The sequence below is a fragment of the Oryctolagus cuniculus genome, chromosome 4 (assembly GCF_051225735.1).
Source record: "Oryctolagus cuniculus isolate XC-2025 breed Fujian yellow rabbit chromosome 4, ASM5122573v1, whole genome shotgun sequence".
In the NCBI taxonomy this organism is placed as follows: Eukaryota; Metazoa; Chordata; class Mammalia; order Lagomorpha; family Leporidae; genus Oryctolagus; species Oryctolagus cuniculus.
Genome location: NC_142870.1, coordinates 69,848,861 through 69,872,945, shown reverse-complemented (window position 1 = coordinate 69,872,945; position 24,085 = coordinate 69,848,861). Strand labels below are relative to the sequence as shown.

The 24,085-nt window shown below is 41.9% G+C and overlaps 1 protein-coding gene across 9 annotated transcripts in view; it reads right to left on the bottom strand.

Annotated features, from left to right (window-relative positions):
• The window catches only part of GRAMD1C (GRAM domain containing 1C), a 132,261-nt gene that overhangs the window by 29,229 nt on the left and 78,947 nt on the right, over window positions 1–24,085 (bottom strand). For 4 of the 9 annotated variants that reach the window (XR_016233097.1, XM_089331673.1, XM_002716687.6 and 1 more), the window contains exons 7-9: window positions 15,383–15,501; window positions 11,683–11,815; window positions 6,689–6,851 (exon numbers count right to left, since the gene is read on the bottom strand). Coding sequence is in view for 7 of the 9 variants with exons in the window: in XM_089331673.1 (XP_089187799.1) it covers window positions 6,689–6,851; window positions 11,683–11,815; window positions 15,383–15,501 (415 nt within the window). In the remaining 2 variants the exon portion in view is untranslated. Of the gene's footprint in view, window positions 1–6,688; window positions 6,852–11,682; window positions 11,816–14,864; window positions 15,014–15,382; window positions 15,502–17,493; window positions 17,600–18,592; window positions 18,929–24,085 lie in introns of those variants that run through there. The other 5 variants (XM_008266923.5, XM_089331676.1, XM_089331675.1 and 2 more) reach the window with 4 other exon arrangements.

The window sequence follows — 24,085 nt, the reverse complement described above, 5'->3', positions numbered from 1 at the left end:
TCAAGGCATTCTTTACACTGGAAAAACAGCTGAATTGGAGTGTGCTGTTCAGAGGTCCTACTCGGGTGACTGTGCAGTCACATGGCAGCCTCCCTGACATGCTAGCCCATTTCATGACATTTTTCTCTCACCTTCTCCAGAGTGTGCTTCTCCTCACCTTTATTAACTAACAAGCATTGCCTGATGTTCCAACTCCTGTCACTCATTGTATGGCTATGCCTCTCATTCATCTTGTTCCATCAGCTGCAGTTTATGGAGACCAATTTTCCTGTTCTTATGTGCCCTTCCCACATAAGTCAGCTTCCATTCTTTTTTTTTTTTTTTTTTTTTTTTTTGACAGGCAGAGTGGACAGTGAGAGAGAGAGACAGAGAGAGAAAGGTCTTCCTTTGCCGTTGGTTCACCCTCCAATGGCCGCCGCTGCAGCCGGCGCACCGCGCTGATCCTGGCAGGAGCCAGGAGCCAGGTGCTTTTCCTGGTCTCCCATGGGGTGCAGGGCCCAAGCACCTGGGCCATCCTCCACTGCACTCCCTGGCCATAGCAGAGAGCTGGCCTGGAAGAGGGGCAACCGGGACAGAATCCGGCGCCCCAACCGGGACTAGAACACGGTGTGCCGGCGCCGCAAGGTGGAGGATTAGCCTATTGAGCCACGGCGCCGGCTTCAGCTTCCATTCTTAACATAAATGACTTTAGTAGGAAACCCTGTCTTACCAACTTCTGCACCATAACACAAGTGTCTCTGCTCTCAGCCAGTTTGTCAGCTTCCACTCATGGCTCTACCTCCTGCAACAGGTTTCACAGGACTGCCCATGACATCATGGAACAGGGAAGATGGAAGTGGTAGGTTCTATCAGTGGGAGAAATGTTATAGCCTCAAAAATAAAGCCATCATTTTCTTGTGGATATGGATACATTGTGCGAACTCATTGCTATTAGCCAGCAGACTCCAGCTTCTTCTTAGATGTTCTGGACTCCTTCCCTAACCTGGCCCAAGTCTGTCAGCTTTCTCTGGCTGAGGAAAGTCCATCAGCAATGAACTTTTCAATAAATAAATAAATTCTGTAGCTTATTTTGAGAATTACTGTAGATCAAAGTTTTGAGTTAGGATGAGTAAAAGCAGTAAAATACAAGGCTTAGCATTTTGTTCAGCGGCACCCTTTTCTGGAAAAGGACACCCTTCAATCTTGGTAGATTCTGAACCACCTATTACCAAGTAAGAGCATTAAAGGAAAAGTCAACCCCCTGCAGATTCTAGCCTGACTTGCTCTATCTGTACTTCAGCTAAACTAAACATCAAAGGGACTGGGCTAGGAACTACTTCGGGTCCTTCCATGAGATATTTCAGGATGCTCCTTTGCAGATCCGTGTCAGAGATATATGGGCCCACAGGAAGTGGCTACATCAGACTATCCTGTCCCCCAAATATTGGAGATGGAAAAGGTGGGGGAGATCTTCTCATTTATTACTAGGCATGCTCAAAACAGACCACAATACTATCTTTTCAAATAAAAATGATGCTTGGTTTAAAGTGATCTGCTCCCCACCTAAACCCACACACCCACTGCCAAATCTTCCAGGACAGTTTATTCTTTCCACCTTTCCCATTGTCTTCCCAGTTAATTGACTTTAAGTGTCTTCATTACATCACAATTTTAAGAAAATGAAAAGTGAATTCATTTTCATGCCCATGAACACTATGACAAGCCCAAGACTGTGGAACCTGCTTAGGGAAAAACAGTGATTTAACTTGATATCTAACAATAATTTAATACAAACAAATCACCATTGCTTACACTTTAAAAGAAAACTTCCACAACAGAGGACGACATGTTACATGTAGGTTCCTACTGCTATGGAGCCAGTCTTGACAGGGGTCCTGGCAATGATCAAACTGTGATTGGGGCTCATAGGCAATTATTCCTTATTTATTTCTAGATACAGAACTGAGTTTTGAGGAAACCTTTTATGGAATTTATCATTAATGTTATTTTTATAGGAACTCAATAATAAAATTACTCTGTAAGGACCATCCTTAGAAAAGAGTAGGTGAGAAAGGAAAAAAACAAATTCCTTATTTTGGTGTCACTTACCTATTTGGCCACTGGGTGCCAGAATAGGTCTTCCTAAAGTCCCAAGTTCAGTAGGCAGGGTACAACTAATTAATGCCCTGCTGCATACTAAGGCATGAGTGGTAATAAAGTACTCAATAACTTTGATCTTTCCCAATGTCTTCCACTGCACCAAGTTCAACTGCAATGATCTTACAATTTAAAAAAAGTACTTAATGACAAATCCCAGTTTATTGGTACTTAGAGAAATTAGAAAGAATATTAAGTTGCTACAAATTGGCCTTTAAATAACTACTTTTTAACTATATCCTCTAGTCAGTCTCTCTCTCTCTCTCTCTCTCTCTCTCTCTTTCTCTCTTTCTCTCTTTCTCTCTTTCTCTCTCTCTTACCCTGGTTACAAGAAAGCAGCACAATCATCATGTGTCTATAACATAATTTTAAAGTCTGAAACATGAGAAATTTTAAATCTTTGATCTTAGTCAGCTCTGAAAGCATTGTAATATACAAACTAACATTTGCCTTTGGAAGTTTAAAGGTATGTTTAAATAATGGTTACCAAAGCCTGGGAAAGTAGGCAGGAGACAGAGAAGGGAAAGGTTGGTCAATAGGTGGCAAGTTACAGATAGGAGAAATAAGTCCTAGCGTTCCACTAAGCAGAGCATGACTTTACAAACCACTAGTCTATATATTTCAAAAAAACAAGAAGAAAGGATATTAAATATTTCCATCATAAAGAAATAATAATTGAGGAGATAAATATACTTAACCTAATTGGCACATTGTACTATGTACGCATGTATTGAAACATCACATGACATCATAAATGTGTATAATTTTATATAGATTTTTAAAAATAAGATTAAAATATTTTAAAAATTAAAGAGATTTTAAAAATTAACTGTTGTAGGGTTAGGTAAAGCCGCCACCTGCAGTGCTGGCATTCCATATGAGCACCAGTTCAAGGCCTGGCTGTTCCACTTCTGATCTAGGTCTCTGCTATGGCCTGGGAAAGCAGTGGAAGATGGCCCAAGTCCTTGAGCCTCTGCACCTGTGTGAGAGACCAGGAAGAAGCTCCTGGCTCCTGGCTTGGGATCGGTGCAGTTCCGGCCGTTGCAGCCATCTGAGGAATGAACCAGTGCATGGAAGATTGTCTCTCTCTCTCTCACTCCTTCTCTCTCTGCCTCAGCCTCTCTGTAACTCTGCCTTTCAAATAAAAATAAACCTTTAAAAAAATTAAGTGTTGTAGGGAAATCTCATCTTAATATAGTAAACATATTTATAGAAAATGGGAAATGATTTATGTTGTTTAATTTAATTTTTTTAAAGATTTATTTATTTATTTGAAAGAGTTACACAGAGAGAGGAGAGGCCGAGAGAGAGAGGGGGGGGGGGTCTTGCATCCACTGGTTCACTTCCCAATTGGCCACGACAGCCAGAGCTGTGCCGATCCAAAGCAGGAGCTTCGTCCAGGACTCCACATGGGTGCAGGGGCCCAAGGACTTGGGCCATCTTCCACTGCTTTCCCAGGCCATAGCAGAGAGCTGGATTGGAAGTGGAGTAGCTGGGACTTGAACCGGCGCCCATATGTGATGCTGACACTACAGGCGGCGGCTTTACCAGCTGTGCCACAGCTGCAGTGGAGATGCCTCTTCCCCACTCCTTCCAAGTTAAAGGCACTCAGGCTAATTACTGGCCTCTCTCTACCGGTTTACTAGCTCTGCCTATAGGAAGTAGATTAATGTTATGGACTGAATATTTGTGTCACCCCAAAATTCATATGCTGAAGCCCTAACCCTCCTTGTGGCTGTATTTGGAGATAGGGCCTCTAAGGAAATAACTAAGTTAAATCCGTGATTTCAGCAGGGCCCTGGTCTGGTAGGATCAGTGCCCTAATAAAAAGAGACACTAGAGAGTAGGTTCACTTGCTTGCCTTCACTCAAACTCACTGTGTGTGAGTATGTGTGTGTGTGTGTGGGGGGGGGGTGTTCAAGAACACAGGGAGGAAAGCCACAAGAATACAGGAAGTCATCTGCACAAAAAACAGGAAAAACATCTTCGTCAGAAATTGACTCTGCAGGCCCTCAATCTAGGACTTCTCCAGAATTATAAGAAAACATATTTGTTATTTTTTTAAAGATTTACTGTATTTATTTGAAAGACAGAGTTACAAAGAGAGGTAGAGCCAGAGAGAGAGAGAGGTCTTCCATTCCACTGGTTCACTCCCCAAATGACCACAACAGCCAGAGCTGAGCTGATCCAAAGCCAGGAGCCAGGAGCTTCTTCCTGGTCTCCCACATGGGAGCAGGGGCCAAGGACTTGGGCCATCTTCTACTGCTTTCCCAGGCCATAGCAGAGAGCTGGATCAGAAGAGGAGCAGCCGAGACTTGAACCGGCACCCATATGGGATGATGGCGCAGCAGGCTGGGGTTTTAACCTGCTGTGCCACAGCACTGGCCCCCATATTTCTGTTATTTAAGCCACCCAGTCTGTGGAATTTTGTTATGACTGCCCATGCTGACTAATATTTAGTAAAACATGGAAGGAGCTCACTGGGCAGGTTTAGTACACCTCTGTCTTTCCTTCTTCCCAGATCCAGGTGCCCATAGAAGTTGATGCTCCTCTGCGAATGATCTTGCCTCCGGCTGGGGAAGAGGTAGGCCACTGCCAGGCACTGATGGGTCCATCTCATATGTCAGCTCCATCGGCAGCCCTCTCATCTTTCACACACAACAGTATCCTCTAACTTCCACTATTAGTATTAAAGGTGACATTTTTCTCCTCTATCCAACTTGTTCTTTCCCCAGTGTGGTTACAACAGGGGTAATTAAGAAGGAGTGCTATGGGGTAGTGCTGTGGCATAGCAGATAAAGCCACTGCCTACAGTGCCAGCATACCACATGGGTGTCAGTTCCAGTCCCAACTGTTCTGCTTCTGATCCAGTTCCCTGCTAATGGGCCTGGGAAAGTAGCAGAGAATGGCCAAAGTGCTTGGACCCTTGCACCCATGTGGGAGACCCAGAAGAAGCTTCCGGCTTCGAATCAGCCCAGCTGTGGCCATTGAAGCCATTTGGAAAGTGAACCAGAAGATGGAAGATTTCATTCTTTCTTCTCTCTCTCTTTCTACCTCTCTCTCTGTAACTCTGTCTTTCAAATAAAAATAAATAAATCTTTAAAAAATCATTTACTGATAGAAATATTTCCTTGCCAGAAATTTGAAGCATCATCTTTATTCCCTTTTGGAAGCAACTCAATCACTTAAATTAGTATTTCATCTGAGAATGCATTCCAGTTATGACTACTTGCTTTCATAATCCTACACACAACAGGCCTAGATAATCTTTGCTAGATGTCTCTTTGTTAAAAGGAAAAGAAGAAAAGAATTTGAGAAGTGTTGGGGTGAGGTAAAAAGAAAACTAAACTGAGAGACCTGATCACTAACCCTAGATTTATAGGTTAACTAGATGCATGGTTTCATGTTTAACTCCTCCAGGTCTTATCTTCCCTACCTGTAAAATGAGAAGGAGCCTAGATGAACTAACAGGACACATAACCTATAAAATGTGAGCATTTTGTACTGTATGGCACATAGAGTGAAGGCAGAGTTTTATAATATATTTGCCTTTTCATTGGTACTCCTCCATTGCCTAAAGGCTTGGAATTGGAAAAGCTTAATGTGATGGAGATTTTTCAAATTCCAAGCTTTTTTTTAATATTTACTTATCAGGGCCAGTGCCATGGTACAGGGGGTTAATGTCTTGCCTTCCAATGCCAGCATCCCATATGGGTGCTGGTTTGAGTACCAGCTGCTCCACTCCCGATCCAGCTCTCTGCTGGTGCACCTGGGAAAGCAGCAGAAGATGGCCAAACTCCTTGGGCCCCTGCACCCATGTGGGAGACCCAGAAATGAAGAAGCTACTGGCTCCTGGCTTCAGATAGGTTCAACTCTGACCACTGTGGCCATTTGTGGAGTGAACCAATAGATGGAAGGCCTCTCTCTCTCTCTTTCTCTAGTTCTCTCTGCAACTCTTTCAAACAAATAAAATAAATCTTCTTTAAAAAATAAATTAATTAATATTTACTTATCTACTTGAAACACAGAGATAGCAAGAAGGGGGTAGGGAGGGAGGGAGAGAGAGAGGGAGAGGGAGAGAGAATTTCTATCTGCTAGTTCATTCCCCAAATGGCCACCACAGCCAGGGCTGGGCCAGGCTGAAGCCAGAAGCCAGGACCTTGTTCCAGTTTCCCACATGGGTGCAAGGGCCCAACGACTGGGTCCATCTTATGCTGCTTTCCCAGGCGCACCATCAGGGAGCTGTATCAGAAGCGGAGCAGCTGGGATTCAAACCGGTACCCATATGAGATGCCAGCACTGCAGGTAGAGGCTCAACCTTCTATGACATAGCGCCAGCCCCAAATTTCAGGCTTCTGAAGGAGGTGAAGCTGGGTTAGATTTAGAAGCCTCTTTTTTCTATTTTCTATAAACTTCAGTTCCTTTTTTGGTTCTTTATAAGCTGCAACTGTATCTAATGCAACTAGTTTCTCAATCTGCACACACTTACTACAAAGATAAACATTAAAAGGCATAACTGACATTTAATTAAAATTTATAAGAAATTCTTTACCTTCATCAACAGAATCGGAAGTGCTGCTTTTGTCCAGAGAAAGATACTCATTTTTATTCAAGTCCAGTGATGTTGATGGAACTCTACTTGACCTTTTCTCTGAAGTCAGCAGAGGACTCTTTTTGAACCGTTTCTCACTTGGGGACTCCTCTTTCCCTATGGCCTAAAAGGCAAACAATCCAGTTTTAAAATGAAATAAAAACAGATTTTAAGCTTAGATTTTACACTGAGGGCTTTAATATTAAAGATGCTTTGAGATATTGCTCTCGGAAAAATATCTACACCATTAAGTTTGTGAGATTTGCATCACATTTCCAGTGCTGCTAAATGTCAACCCATAAAATATCTGTTAATATATAGCATTCTGAAGTCATCATCTTACACATTAATAAACAACCAACATATGAAGAATGTCATATAAAAAGAACTCGCAGATAGCAAACATCATGGGAATCACTTAAGCAGAAGGGAAATGGGACAGGGGACGGAACCAGCAGAACTTGGGGGTGGACAAGTGAGAGGAGCCAAAGCCAGTTAGTTTTCCCAACCAACACCCACCCCATCATTCAAGGAAGAAAACTCACCCATCTCCCAAAATCAGTAACTAAAGCAGAGAGGGAAAAAAAAGAGAGAGAGAGATAACAGTCACATACCAGTATAGTGGGGGACAGAAGAGGAAAAGCGAAATTCATTTCACAGCAAACTTATAACAACACGATTGGCTTTGTTGTCAAGGACTAACAGATTAGGCAATAAAATGTATCCAATACCTGATGCTATCTGTAGTTTCTGGGAAGGTTTAATAACGACTCATCATTTCTACAATAAATTTAATGTTAGGCATTAAAGTATGAAAGGTATTGCTCTGTTAGTATTCAACTGGAACAGTACTGCAATCAGGCTTAGCAGAACAGTATTACAAATCTATATAAACTATACAGCAATATTCTTTGCTACATTGTTTGTATGTGCGCAGAGGGAGGAGAGCAAAAGCATGGAGACAATGCTGGAATTTTCTGCCCTAGAGATTCCTAGAGCTCTGAACAGCAGAAGCAGCTCCAGGGAGGATACAGGTTTCCAATAGCCACTCAGAACCCAGAACAACAACTGTGACCCAGGACATAATTTATTAAGATTATACTACCTCATCAGAAGACTGCCTCTTTAAGCAGAGATCCCCACAAAAATCAGGATTTGATTTATTTTGGAGTTCCACATGATAAAGCAATATGCTTACAAAAGCCAAGGCCTCTTTAACAGTTGCTAAATAAAGTAAGTTTCTCTCTAGCTCAACACTTATATTTCTACCTTTGTTGCTGACTGAATTATATTTCTTATCATACAGGATATATATAAATACATGGAAAGTTAATAGTCACTATCTTTTAGTGTGTGGCTGGTTTTTATTTTGACAATTTTAATTTATTTGTATATTCAAACTTAATGAATTTCTACAGAGTATTAATAATTATAACAAATTCTTTTTTGTTTTTGATAGGCAGAGTTAGACAGTGACAGAGAAAGAGACAGAGAGAAAGGTCTTCCTTTTCCGTTGGTTCACCCCCCAAATGGCTGCTATGGCCGGCGCACTGTGCTGATCCGAAGCCAGGAGCCAGGTGCTTCCTCCTGGTCTCCCATGTGGGTGCATGGCCCAAGCACTTGGGCCATCCTCCACTGCCTTCCCAGGCCACAGCAGAGAGCTGGACTGGAAGAGGAGCAATTGAGACAGAATCCGGCACCCCAATTGGGACTAGAACCCAGGGTGCTGGCCCGCAGGCAGAGGATTAGCCTAGTGAGCCGTGGCACCAGCCTGTAACAAATTCTTTACAGTTATTTTAATCTTGGAAAAAATTGATTTTTGTTATTTTAAACTTTGTTGGAAATAAAAATGAGACAATGTCAGTGACATACAATTTACTGACATCTGAGAATTTCACCATACTGCTCTTGAATGCAAAAAGAGAACAAGTCCAAACTTTTATATTGTTTGTAATCTGTAACCTGAAAACATGTTATTAAATATCAACAAATATATGGTCAATCTTAAAACACTGTTATTCTTCTACATTCCATTCTTCTACTGAGAGAAAATGTGACTTCCTTTAGGGACATAACCAGAGGCAAGAATCAATGGGTCAACTATTACAAGAGGTAATACAAGGTACAGAAGAAACCCTCAGCGAGACTGCCGGGTGGGCTCCAGCCAGCCTGGCGGTTCCGAGAACCCAGTCAGCACAGTCTGGAAAAGGACAAGGAGGCTGCACAAAAGTCCTTGTCTTGTTGCCTTTCCCACATGGAGTGATTTCACCTTCTCAGGGGAAACACAGAGATTAACATCCAGAATCACCCCCTTTGCACCAGTATAAATCCCTAAGGATATATAAAATATCCTTAGGGATATTTTTAATATATATATAATATATATTATATAATATATATATACTGGCACTGCAGGCTATGGCTTTATGTGCTATGCCACAGCACCACCCCCTCTTTTTTATATATATAATATATATAATTGAATATATATTATATTATATATAATTGGATATATTATATGTAATATATTATATAAATATCCTTTATATAAAATTGGATACTTCATTCATGGGAGGGAGTGTTCTAAGTACTTTCATGTAGTTCATTTAATTATTATAAAAAATCCCAATGAGAAAACAAAGGCAAAGGTGAGTGATTCAACCAGCTTTTTAAAGGTCATATAGTTTTCAAGGGGCATAGGCAGAATCTGAAGCTGAAGTCCTGCTCTATCTACACAAAGAAATGCAGCTTTAGCCCCAAACAAAAATCTCCAATCAAAAGAACAAAGTCTCTTTATTCCTAGCACTCGTGGCACCCGGAAAGTGACCCCTAAATACCATTCTTCCAACAAAATAGTAACTTTAACCCTCTCGTCACCCACAACATAAATAAATACCATTCTTCACTAAGAAATAACATGGCTCATTAGAAAATGGCTAATGCTGAGCCTGGAGGGAAAAATGTGCTCGGGACATAATTGTTGTGACAGAAATAAAGGAAGCCATTAGAGATTACGGATTATTTCAGAAACACAAAGGAGTCAACCTGAAGGGGCTCAGAGAGGACAAATGCAATATCGGAAAAAAAAAAAAAATGAGGAGGGCCGGTGCTGCGGCGTAGCAGGTAAAGCCACAGCATGCAGTGCCAGCAACCCATATGGACGCCAGTTCGAGTCCCAGATGCTCCACTTCTGATCCAGCTCTCTGTTAATGGCCTGGGAAAGCAGAAGATGGCCCAAGTGCTTAGGCCCCTGCACCCACGTGGGAGACCCAGAAGAAGCTCCTGGCTCCTGGCTTCAGATCGGTACAGCTCTGGCCATTGCGGCCAACTGGGGAGTGAACCAGTGGATGGAAGACCTCTCTCTCTCTCTGCTTCTCCTTCTCTCTTTGTGTAACTCCGCCTTTCAAATAAATAAATAAATCTTAAAAGAAAAAAAGAGGGGGGCTGGTGCTGTGGCATAGCAGGTAAAGCCATAGCCTGCAGTGCCAGTATCCCATATACACACCAGTTCGAGTCCCAGCTGCTCCACTTCCGATCCAGCTCTCTGCTATGGCCTGGGAAAGCAGTAGAAGATGGCCCAAGGATGGCCCAAGTCCTTGGGCCCCTACACCCATCTGGGAGACCCAGAAGAAGCTCCTGGCTCCTGCCTTTGGATCGGCACAGCTCCGGCCATTGCGGCCAATGGGGAGTGAACCAGCAGATAGAAGACCTCTCTCTGCCTTTGCCTATCTGTAAGTCTGCCTTTCAAATAAATAAATAAAACTTCAAAAAGAAAAGAAAAAAGAGAGTCGGGCATTGGGCACAGTAACTCAAACTCCCTGGGACAATCCAACCCCATTTCTGAATGCCTAGGTCTCAGTCCCAACTGTGCTTCCTATCCAATTTCCTGCTGGGAGGCAGCAGGTTTGGCTCACATAGTTGGGTCCCTGGTCCACATGTGGGAGACCTGGATTGAGTTCCAGGATCTTGGCTATTGCAGGCATTTGGTGAATGAACCACCAAATAGGAAATTCCTCTCTGTGTGTCTCTATCTCTCTCTCTGCCTTTCAAATAAATGAAAAAAAAAATTTTTTTTTTTGACAGGCAGAGTGGACAGTGAGAGAGAGAGAGAGAGACAGAGAGAAAGGTCTTCCTTTGCCGTTGGTTCACCCTCCAATGGCCGCCGTGGCCGGCAAACCGCACTGATCCAATGGCAGGAGCCAGGTACTTATCCTGGTCTCCCATAGGGTGCAGGGCCCAAGTACTTGGGCCATCCTCCACTGCACTTCCCTGGCCACAGCAGAGAGTTGGCCTGGAAGAGGCGCAACTGGGACAGAATCCGGCGCCCTGACTGGGACTAGACCCGGTGTGCCGGCGCCGCAAGGCAGAGGATTAGCCTAGTGAGCCACGGTGCTGGCCCAATAAATGAAAAAATTTTTAAAATGACTCCAGGTATTTGAAGTTCACTGAAATAAAACATTGATCTATCATAAGAATACTTGGGGGAAAAAAAGAAAGAAACTAGTTAATTAACTGTCAAGCCCAGGGGTTACCAGGACTTGCCTGCCTTAGCAGGTGTCTTGAGAAGCACCTGTTGTTGTTCAAGCCTGCTGCTGAGGGGCCAGCTCTCAATCAGAGCAGACTCTTTCCACTGCAGACACCCTGGGAGAAACTGATAACTAAAAACACCTGCATTCTCTTAAGTTTTCGTAATGGTGTTTGTCCCCTTATGCACCTGATGCTTAGGGAACTGCCTGCTAGCACTGCACCTTATCCAGCTCTGACCAAAACCACATATTTTTCTGACATAACCTCAGATACTTACAGACTTCAAACTCTTCTCCTAAAATATACTACTACCCTGACATCTTGAGTTTTTAAACATTATGTATATTGTGTTTTTATTTGGTCTTACATTATGAATAACACACAACAGTACCAAATATATATTTTTAAAGGGATATCATCATACTAACTTTTTTTGATGAACTTCCATCCAGTGACTCTGTTTCTGAAACCCGATTAACTGATTCACGAGTAAAACTGATGGATTTGGATAATTTTTCTTCTCTTTCCCCAGAGTCATCCAAGCTGCTTCTTCCTGGATTTCTGTAAGAAACACCTCATTATAGAAATATCAGGTCACCTCCACACAAAGAAATTATTTGGTTTACTCGAGGTCCTTGTCTAAGATAAAGCATTTTGACAAATGGATTACTAGAATGTAGCAAGCCTCTACTTGTAAGACTAGTTTGTAAATCACATGCAAACTGACTTCATTTCTGAAAATAAGAGGTGCTCACATGAGAGTCTATAAATTTCAGAAACCATCAAAAATTAACAAAGTACAAGTGGCCACAACAGCAACTAATCAAATGGCTGCCGCTTGTTTGAATTCCAGCTGTGGACAAGCATGAAGCTTCAAAAGGTGCAGGTGGATGTCTGCCGGGGAGCACCAGAGCAGCAGAAGGCCTTTGTAGATATTCTTCCTTCTACTCAATCCAAGCTGAGATGGCAAATCTCTCCCAGAACTGGAACTTCCTGATGTCTGAACACACCCACCCTCTTCTCTTCTCAAACTCAAGAACCGATTTAAGGCCGGCGCCGCGGCTCACTAGGCTAATCCTCCGCCTAGCGGCGCCGGCACACCGGGTTCTAGTCCCGGTCGGGGCGCCGGATTCTGTCCCGGTTGTCCCTCTTCCAGGCCAGCCCTCTGCTGTGGCCCGGGAGTGCAGTGGAGGATGGCCCAGGTGCTTGGGCCCTGCACCCCATGGGAGACCAGGAAAAGCACCTGGCTCCTGGCTCCTGCCATCGGATCAGCGCGGTGCGCCGGCCGCATCGCGCTGGCCGCGGCGGCCATTGGAGGGTGAACCAACGGCAAAGGAAGACCTTTCTCTCTGTCTCTCTCTCTCTCACTGTCCACTCTGCCTGTCAAAAAAAAAAAAAAAAAAAGAACCGATTTAAGAAAGCGCTATCAGGGGCAAGCATTTAGCCTGGAGGTTAAGATGAAACTTCCCACACTGGAGTACCTGGATTCAATTTCTACCTCCAGCTCCTCTCCAGCATCCTGATAATGAAGACCCTAGGAGGCAGTGGTGATGATTCAAGTAGTTGGGTTTCTGCTATCCACATGGGGCAGCTGAATTATGCTCTTGGCTCCGGGCTTTGGATCTGACCCATGGGCATTTAGAGAATGAACCAGTGGATGGGAAGAGTGTTGTGTTCTTCCTTTCCCTCCCTCCCATTCTCCCTCCCTCACTGAAATTTAAAAAGATAGCCTCAAATGGTATAGGGCCAAGACTATAATAAGTACCCCGACACCTGTTTTCTCTTCCTTAGGGAAAAAAAAGAAAGAAAAACAAACCTGTTAAATATGAAAAGAAGCACAATTGATTTAACTGCCAGTACTCAACAGTACCAAACAATTGTTATTCTCATAAAATCAGTGCAACACATACTTCAAGCTCTTCCAAAATAAAGTAGCAGTCTGACACCTTAAGCTATCTTATCCTAAGAAAGAACAGAAAAGCTAGAGTATTTCCACCCTATTTTAATAGGCCCAAATAATACTTAGGTCTGCTATGAAGTCACTCCTGGCCAGGAAGATTGGGAGGGCTCTGAGGGAGCCAAACATGACAACTGTCTCCCTGGGGCAGGTGTACCAGGTGAGTGTCGTTACTGCAGGATTTTAAGGAGGTGGGGGAGGTGTGCAGGTACAGGAAAGAATGAAAAGAAAGGAGACTGATGAGCTGAAGAAATAATGGTTTGAAACAGAGATGCTTCTTTTAGAGATCCAAAGGATGAAAATAAGAAGAAGAGAGAATGAGGATTCTGCCACATATTTTCTTAAAAAGCATGCCCATCATCAGAAGAAGAAAATAACAGCTTTGCTGGTCCCAAGAGTGTAGAAAGCAGCTGACCAAAACTATTTACCCTTTTCTTCTTTACAGACCAGAAACTTCAAGTTGGCAGCAGCCTGGGCTATTACCTAGTTCAACCTCCTCATTTCACAGATGGGTACACTGAGGATCCAAAAGGTTAAAAGATCTGCCTGAGGTTTCTCAGCTGCTCGGTAGCCCAGACTGGATTGGTTATCACAATTTATGTCTCTTGGCATTAGACTGATTGCTTTTGTACCCAACTTCAGAACCTGAAAGAAACTAGAAAACTTTCCAAGGAGAGCAGCCGATGGAAATGTTTAACTTTACAAAAAACTAATAAAATATGTATGTGCAATGGTCTAAAAAATACTATGAAATATTGATGCTAACTGGAAACAATATAAACAGAATCAGCATAACTAGCAGACTACTTAGATGAGTAAAATTTTTGTATACCTGTTGAGACTTACATTTCCATTTTTCAGATTTAGTCACTGTAGAATTTTAAATAACAGCTTCATTCAGATATAATTCACAATCTGAAAATTCACCCCATTTAAAGTGTACCATTCAGTGGTCTGCAGAGTTGGGCAGTCATTACCACCATCTAATTTCATCACCCCAGAAAGAAACCCTCTACCTACTAGCAGTTACTTTCATTCTTGCTGCTTCTCAGCTCCTGATAATTACCGATCTTTCTGTCTCCATGGATTTACTGATTCTGGACTCCAAACTATTTACACACAACACTGCGGTCTTCTGTGACTGACTGGCTTCTTTCACTTAGCATAGTGTTTGTTTGCTGAATAGTGTTAATGTACTTGTATTATCCTTAGTTGTTTTTGTTGCTGTGGCCTCAATTACCATCGGCAAAATGTACATTGACTTGTATAGGATAATTAAAAACATAAAAAGCCCACTCTTCTAAATGAACCCTCATTGGCCAAAAATAATCCCACCCCACTATTCATTTTTTTTTTATCACATTGTCTATTACTCCTTTTTGGCCATTAATTATTTGCTTCCAGAGTACATAAACTCCTTTCACTAATTATTCCCTATTTATTGAATGCCAACCACAAGCCATCATTACACTAGGGAATCCTTGAGAAAAAGTCATATTATTATTATTATCATTGTCACCTTTGAAACATCCACCATTTACTTTACCTCATTATAACCTATGAATTCAGAGATCTCAGTAGCTACTTCTTTGGATCCTTAATAAAAAGGCTCACTAAAACCAAGTTTTAAGCACTCCTAGGTGACATAGTTACCTGGTTAACATTTCCTTATAGATCCTGCATTTGTGGCCAGTGCGGTGGCTCACTAGGTTAATCCTCGCCTGTGGTGCCGGCATCCCATATGGGCACTAGTTCTAGTCCCAGCTGCTCCTCTTCCAGTCCAGCTCTCTGCTGTGGCCCAGGAGGGCAGTGGAGGATGGCTCAAGTGCTTGGGTGCCTGCATCTGCATGGGAGATCAGGAAGAAGCACTTGGCTCCTGGCTTCAGATCGGCGTAGCTCTGGCCGTAGTGGCCATTTGGGGGGTGAACCAAAGGAAGGAACACCTTTCTCTCTAGCTCTCTCTCTCACTGCCTAACTCTATCTGTCAAAAAAAAGTAGATCCTGCATTTGCTTACTTATATAACAAACTTAGTCTCTGTCACACACTTCACCCTATCCACTGCAGAGAACAAACACACTGCACCCAAAAATGAATTAATAGAAATTCAGAATTAGTAGGTCCTAAATTTAATGATTAATAAATCTTGACATTTCAAAACATGTTACTGTACCTTGGCTGCACATTGTCCTCAATTGACAGTGACAAGCTTTCCATCTCTTCAGCGTTTAAGCCTAGCTCAGTGCCATAGTTCTGCTGGAGCAGTTGCCAGAATTCCTGTCTGGTCAGGCTCTAAAATGACAGAAAAATTACATTGAATATTGAAAAATATAAAAGACAACAGAGTGATTGAAAAGTCACTTTTTAAAAAATATTTTTTATCTATTCATTTGAGAGGTAGAGTTACAGAGAGAGGGAAAGACACAGAGAAAGGTCCTCCACCCACTGGTTCACTCCCCAAGATGGCCTCAATGGCTGGAGTTGGGCCAATCCAAAGTCAGGAGCCAGGAGTTTTTGCTGGGTCTCCCAGGCAGGTGCAGAGGCCCAAGGACTTGGGCCATCTTCTACTGCTTTCCCAGGCCATAGCAGATAGTGGGATCAGAAGAGAAGTAGCTGGGACACAAAGTGGCACCCGTATGGGAAGCTAGTGCCACAAGCGGAGACATAGCCTACACCACAGCGCAGGCCCCGAAAAGTCACATTTTGAAGTCAAAATGACCTACTGTAACAGCTACTAGTTGTGGGACTTTGGTAGTTATTTGACCTTTCTCTACCTGGGTTTTCTTTATCTATAAAAATGGACTAATAAAGTCTACCAGACAGACTTCATATGAAGAATAAAGGGATGATTTTAAAAGGATATTACAATAACTAATGCACATAAAATTTTAAATTTTTATATAAAATAATTATTCATAGTTTCTGGCAATTCCTGATCTCATTTTAAATTCTGCAATCCAACCTGTCTACCATAACCATTGCATCACCATTCAGAGTCCTAAATACCAGCTCAGAATCCATCCTCTTAATCCATAAAGTATCTGAATATTTTAACCATTTTAGTTAAAATTATAAATTACAATAACATATGCACTACATTGCAAACAGAAGCAATAGTACTATGATAACCAACTGCATGATTTCTAGAAATAGAAATAGTTAATTATAGGATTTTTAAGCAAGGTAGAGGAAAGCAGTGCAACACTTGAAGCAATTGTTGGCAAGATTCATCATCTCTCATTCGTTCAACAGATATTTATTTAGTGCCTATCAAATGTGCATCACTGCACTAGTTGCTAGGGAAGATAAAAATGATGAAGAAATTAAGTTTCTGGCCTCACACAACTTATAATACTGTTTAGGAGACATGGTAACCTGTAAGTTAAATAAGGCAAGATACAATATACACCTGATTGCGCTAAAATGCTGGTAGAATCAACATATGTGAAAAGTCTAAAGGAAGGAAATGTTACTATGGATAAGGCAGTCAGATAAGGTTTTGCACTGGAGAAGAGTTTTCAGCTGAGCAGAAGGAAAGACAAATGAAGAAAAGAAACAGTTGGAGATAAGGAAACATAAATACATGAACATAGGTAATATTTATTTTAAAGCCAGTTAATAGTTTATCAGCCTAATTGAAGTAAAATTTTAAGTTGGGAAATTCTAGAGTAAATATAAATTTAAGGGGGCCAAAGTCTATAGATGCCTTGAATTCTTCCCTGTGTGTTCCCAACAATTACCATTTCACGTAATTAAAATTAAAATTATTTCAAAAAATTTTTTAAATCAAATATCACTTTTTTTCTCTCCTTTCTTTTCTCTGTCTAGTAGTTATGGTATCTTTATTTGTTAGATGATCTCCAATACATCTAATGGAAAATCAGAGATTCAGAACAAAACGTCTGCACTTTAAGCCACTAGTCCCCAATTTTCAATATCCAGATCACTAGGATTCCACAAGAGCAGTTGGGGAAAATTCAGTTATTATCAGTATTTCAAAATGACAAAATGATCCAAATGGTTACCTATAATAAATCTATCCAAGCTAAGAAAAAAAAAAGGCAAGCCTCTTTGTTTTGAGCTGAATTATATTTAACTCGATATATCTCAGGCTAATAAACGCATCTTGAAAATAATGTGTGACTACCAAATAATAATGTTCTACTATTAAGTTGTTAATATAACCACTTTTTTGTGGACTGCTCAGAAGTCTTTTGAAGCACAGGACCCAGAGAAGAACAATAAAAAGAATCATAAGTGGTAGAGAAAGTTAAGGGAACTTACTGTCTTTGATCCTTAAGGAATACCCACACATTTCTTCTCTGACTTCCACTCCAGTAGAATCACTTGTGAACTGTTTCACAGTGACAGCTCATACTACTAATTAACTAATTCTTCCAAAGCCATTCTCTTTGAAATACTTTTAGTGTCATAAAAGGATGGCTGACTTTACAAAGAGAGGCAAGCAATGTTTCAACATACTTGTGTAAGATATTTTATAAAAAGTTTTCTAAATTAATAGGTATTAAACTATTACAAAGACAGACTAAAGCAAATAGATAAATCAATCATGAATATTCAGAAAGCTTCCTAATAGTGAAAAAAGTGAAACTTTTACTATCACTAAAATACTAACAACAAAAATGCAACTTTGACTACATAAATTTTTTTTTTTTTTTTTTTTTTTTTTTTTTTTTTTGACAGGCAGAGTGGACAGTGAGAGAGAGAGACAGAGAGAGAAAGGTCTTCCTTTTGCCGTTGGTTCACCCTCCAATGGCCGCCGCTGCAGCCGGCGCACCGCGCTGATCCTGGCAGGAGCCAGGAGCCAGGTGCTTTTCCTGGTCTCCCATGGGGTGCAGGGCCCAAGCACCTGGGCCATCCTCCACTGCACTCCCTGGCCATAGCAGAGAGCTGGCCTGGAAGAGGGGCAACCGGGACAGAATCCGGCGCCCCGACCGGGACTAGAACCCGGTGTGCCGGCGCCGCAAGGTGGAGGATTAGCCTATTGAGCCACGGCGCCGGCTTACATAAATGTTTTAAATATTTCATCGAATATGTCACAAAGCTAATAGCAAGTTAATTTCAATATACCATGTAATCTATAATTTTATATATATATAATATAAACAGGGTACTGGAAAACAATATAGAACTAATTGATTCACCATCTTGTGGATTTGCTAATTTGTTAAAAATGACTTTTTCTACAAAGTTGTCTGGTTGTTATTAAAATATGGTTCTGTACAGCCACACTCAATATTCAAACATTAAAACACATGCCCAGTCTGATGTTCACAGTTCTTTGAATAATCAGCCACAGAACCAGTCTGCCTGAGTAACCTTTACAGCCAACCTAAATCGTCAACAAAAGCTGACCACCTACCTGGGAACAATGGAGAGTCTCCGCGTTTCAGCCTACAGAGCAGTTTAACAAAATAAAGATGAACCAAGCAGTAACCAGATAAGGCTCAAAAGTCAGAAGGTCAATTTCTGACCCAGAAAGCTTTGCATACTGCAGTCTTCATCCACAGCAGAGCTCCAAATATTTTATGACAACTATATAAAATCACTGCTTCGATCTAATTTTATTGTGAGAAGCTTTTTCCTTACAAGAAAATAAGTTCTAATGTGCTTTAAAGCACATTATTTTTCACTTCCTGGTTTGTAGTATCAACACTCTTTGCAAGGCTGCAGGTCAAAACCCAGGATTGGAAGTTACACCTCACTCTACAGGTTCCTAAGCCACTCCTACTAGCAGAGGATAGGTAAACAGGTTTTTATTAAAGGGACAACACCCAATTTCCTCTGCTCTTTGCAGATTAGAAACAAAATGAAAATATTTTGCTTATGCTCAACTAATGTAAAACACCAATTGGCAAATTTTAATTTCAATTTAAAAATTAACTATTAGTTACATTTTCTTCTCTATGCCTCCACTTTTTGGTCATTTCTAGCAATATTATTAATTCTTCATGTTTCCACTTCGACAGTTCTGACACAGCATTCCCATCAGATTCCTGCCTTAATCCATTAGGATTACCAAGATGATAGTTTTGCATAGTATTACAAGTGGAATCTCAGGAAAAAGCAAGGAGAGCCAGCTATTCAAGTGAAGTAATTCCAATAAGCACTTGGCATATCTTTCGTCAATGATAGGTTTAAGATAATATCTTCATTACTCAATAATTCCTCCCTTTAAAAATATTGATGACTTTAGCTTATTCAGAATCATTTTCTGGCAGGAATCTAACCTACCATAAACACTATGAAGAATCTCATCTATCAATTCCAAATTTCCAGAAGTTTTCTTCTAAATGAAAAACAAAAGCTTGCCCTAATTTCTAGCTAGTCATTCCATTTAATTTAGTAAAATGTGTAGACAGGCCAAGTGCTACTTTGATTAACTGCAAGGATCAATCTTTCGGGGGCTGCTACAATCCATCATTTTGGCATAAGCATTTGCTGCAGTGATTAAGACACAACTTCGGACATCTGCATCCCATATTGGAGTGCCTGGTTTGAGATACAGCTCCTCTGCTTCCAATCCAACTTCAGTGCACGCCCTGGGAGGCAGCAGATGATAGCTCAAATACTTCAGTTCCTGAGACCCACATGAAGATTCAAAGTTGTAGGCTCCTGGCTTTGGCCTGGTCCAGACTTAACTGTTTTTGTAAGCATTTGGGGAGTAAACCAGCAGATGGAAAATCTCTCTGTGTCTCTCGGCATTTCAAGTAAAATAGAAAATAAATTTTAAAAGATGTTTTAAATCCGATCATTTTATACAATGGCAGAATGAGGGAATAGAGTGATATTAGACAATACCACTCATTCACATGTGGACTATCAGCCACTGTTCAAAGGCAGTGCTTGGCTTGGGGCTGGTATTGTATTGGCACAGCAGATAAAGCCACTGCTTGTGATCCTGGCATCCCATAGCAGAGTGCCACTTCAAGTTGTAACTGTTCTACCTCCAATCCAGCTTCCTTTTAATGCACCTGGGAAGGCAGCGGAAGATAACCCATGTACATGGGTCCTTGCTACTTGGAGTTCTAGGCTCCTGGCTTCAGGCTGGCCCAGCCCTGGCTGTTGTGGCCATTTGGGGAGTGAACCAATGGATGAAAGATGTCTTTCTGTCTCTCCTCCCAGTCACTCTGCCTTTCAAATAAATCAATCTTTTTTTCTTAAGAGTGCTTTTAGCATTTTATTGTAGTTCTCTTGACTGAAATTATAGATAAATACACTTAATGTACTATGCTGACCAAATCAAATAACTATGAGAAAAAAACATTGCAATTGAGACTTATCTACTTATTTTGCTGAACATAAAATTCCTTACAGCAAACCACTGGTATACAGAGCAAAGCTAAATTTAGTAGGCTTATGAGAGAAAATAGACCCTAGAAAAGAAAATTCAACATGAAATGGGTAAGTAGAGGAGGAGTGACTAGAAAAAAAGATTAAGGGAAATACTGGAGAAGTACCAGGAAAGGCCAAAAAGCATCTTGTCATAGAAGGGAAGAAGACCTTTCAAAATGGAGGTAGCAGGGCCAGCACTGTGGTGTAGCAGGTAAGGCTGCTGCCTGTAGTGCCAGAATCCCATATAGATGCCAGTTCAAGTCCCAACTACTCCACTTCTGATCCAGCTCTCTGCTATGGCCTGGGAAAGCAGTAGAAGATGGCTCAGGCCCTTGGGTCACTGCACCTGCATGAGAGACCAGGAAGAAGCTCCTGGTTCCTGGTTTTGGCCTTTGTAGGCAATTGGGGAGTAAACCAGCCTCTCTCTCTGCTTCTCTTTCTCTCTCTGTGTAACTCTGACTTTCAAATAGATAAATAATTCTAAAAAATAAATAAATCTAAAAAAAAAGGAGGGAGTGGGATTGGCTCTGTGGTATAGTGGGTAAAGTTGCAGCCTGCTGCACTGGTATTCCATAAGGGTACCAGTTCAAGTCCTGTCTACTCTACTTCCAATCCAGCTCTCTGCTAAGACCTGGGAAAGCAGTGGAAGATGGCCCAAGTGCTTGGGCCCATGCATCCACTTGGGAGACCCGAAAGTGAAAAAGCTCCTGGCTCCTGGCTTTGGATCGCCTCAGCTCCAGCTGTTACAGCCATTTGGGGAATGAACCAGCAGATGGAAGACCTCTTTCTTTCTCTCTCTCTCTCTTTCTCTCTCTCTTTCTCTCTTTCTCTCTCCTTCTCCCTGCCTCTGCCTCTCTGTAACTCTGCCTTTCAAATAAATGTTTAAAAAAATGGAGGGAGCATACAGTAGTGTCAAATGCTGCTTAAAAAGCAAGTAAGATGAGCATGTGATGAGCATTTGTAGGGCAAATGCAACCACCCAGGGCAGTCAAGCAGCCTAGCTGACCAGGTCACCAGGGCCAGAGTGTGTCTGCTGGGGGAGGATGGTAGGGAAGAAGGTGAGAGGCAACAAGGAAGGAGGTAGAAGCTCAGCCATAAACTTGTAATCCATGCTAAGAGTACAGACTTCACATTGTCCACCTATAAAAATCCACCTAGTGGTTTCACAGAGAAGTTAAAAGTTCAGACTTGTGTATATAAAAGTCACCCCTTTAAAATTACTACTACTTTGAGACTATCATAATGGTTGAAGATGGAAATGATGAGGTCTTTGGTGACCAACACTCACAGCTGACAAAGGAGAGATAAGAAACAAGGAAATGCCCAGGTTTCTGCCTGGGTAGGAGATGGTAATGATTCACTGACCATGGGAAAACAGGCAAAGCAGTTCTGCCAACCACAAAGGTAGAGGAGGGGGAGCAATATAAGAATACAAATACATCTACACTTCCAGATGACGATATTGCATATGTGACTAAAATAGCAATTTTACATTAATTTTTCCAGGTAGGTTTGAATGTTGCATTTATTTGATTTATAGTACTACCAAAGAACTTCTGGAATTCCAAGTAACTCCAAAAAAATGAGGATTAGAGAGTGGCATAAAGAAAAAGAGGATTCAGGGGCCGGCGCTGTGGCGCAGTGGGTTAACACCCTGGTCTGAAGCGCTGGCATCCCATATGGGTGCCAGTTCTAGTCCCGGCTGCTCCACTTCCGATCCAGCTCTCTGCTATGGCCTGGGGAAGCAGTAGAAGATGGCCCAAGTCCTTGGGCCCCTGCACCCATGTAGGAGACCAGGAAGAAGCTCCTGGCTCCTGCCTTTGGATTGGCACAGCTCCGGCCGTTGCAGCTAACTGGGGAGTGAACCATCGGATGGAAGACCTCTTTCTCTCTACTTCTTTCTCTGTATAATGCTGACTTTCAAATAAATAAACCTTTAAAAAAAAAAAAAAGAAAGAAAGAAAAAGAGGATTTGGTAAGGTTGAGCCATCCACAGCAGGAGCCTGAAAGTCACTTCCCAAAAAGTCCCAGAGGTGACACTGGCTTTGCAATCTGACTACTCTCTGGAGAATGGCCTCAGTGCTGTCAGTGCCCCAGAGCAGGCTCAGAGAGGCAGACTTACATAAGCCGCACTCACAAACTGCATATACTCATGTAGCTGAAAATATACTAAGCATAGAAGGAGAATAGTCCTTTCTAGAAGTCTTCCAGATTCTGGGGCAGGCCTTGTGGCACAGTGGGTTAGATCACTGCTTGGAATTCCCACAGCCCTTATCAGAATGCCTGGGATCAAGTCTCACCTCCATTTCCGGATCGCTGCTAATGTGCTCCCTGGGAGGCAGTAGAGGATGGACCAAATGCTTGGATTCCTGCCACCCATGTGGGAGGACCAGACGGAGTTTCTGGCTCCTGGCTTCAGCCTGGCCCAGCTCCAGTGGTTGTGAGCATTTGGAGAGTAAACCAGCAGATGGAAGATCTCCCTGTCTCTCCTGTCTGTCATTCCTACCTTTCAAATAAGTAAGTCTTTTAAAAATAAAGAGAAAAATAAATATTTCATTCTGCCACCGAGGGCACCTGAATACTTTGGAAGTCAGAACAGTAATCAAAAAGTTGCACAATAAGCATGGAATCAGAGCAAAGGTAGACAGCTCGAAGAGGTAATTTACTGTGACCTTGGTGAGGCCTGATGAATCATCTCTGTCCCATCTCCATACACTTCTCTACTGATCAAAGTCTGCCTGTGTGAACCTCCTTTTCTATCCTACATTCTTCTTTAAAACCATATTCCTTTTTAATTAGTTATTTATTTTCATTTCATTTGAAAGACAGAGACAAAGACAATGCCGGGTAAGCCTGGAAATCAATCCGTGTCTCCCACATGGGTGGCAGGGGCCCAAGCATTGGAGCCACCATCTGCTGCTTCCCAGGGTGTGCATTTTACAGGAAAATGGACTGGAAGTGGAGTAGCCGGGGCTCAAACCAGATGCTCCAGTATGGGACCTGGGTGTCCATCCTAAGCAGTGATTCAACCACTGGGATACAATCAACTCGTCCTAAATTCTTAGTCTTTGTCTGATCAAGCTCTTTTCAGGCTTACATTGTGCTAATACACCCAATCAACTGTTTTAATCTCCCTTTTTCTAACACACCTAAGGAACAGGACTCCTTTCTGATTCTGAAAATAGGAGATGGAATGACATGTACCAGCATTTGGAAAGTGTGGATCCGTATCCATTCAGAAAGCTTCCTTTATCACCTTATCTCTGAATCTAACACAAGCCACCTCCTTCTGCACTTTAGGAATAAACCTGAAAGCCATTCTGTCTCTTTAAAGCTTAAAATTTGAAATGAGGGCAGATCTCTCTTACGCCCTGGGTTTAATTATTTACTCTCAGAATGCATTCCCAGGTGTCTCAGGAGAACTAGTTTCCCCACAGCCTCCATAGGCTGGCAAGACAGACAGTGGAAAAAGTAAATTTTGATTCTGTAGACATCCTGCCTATATTATTAATATCAGTAA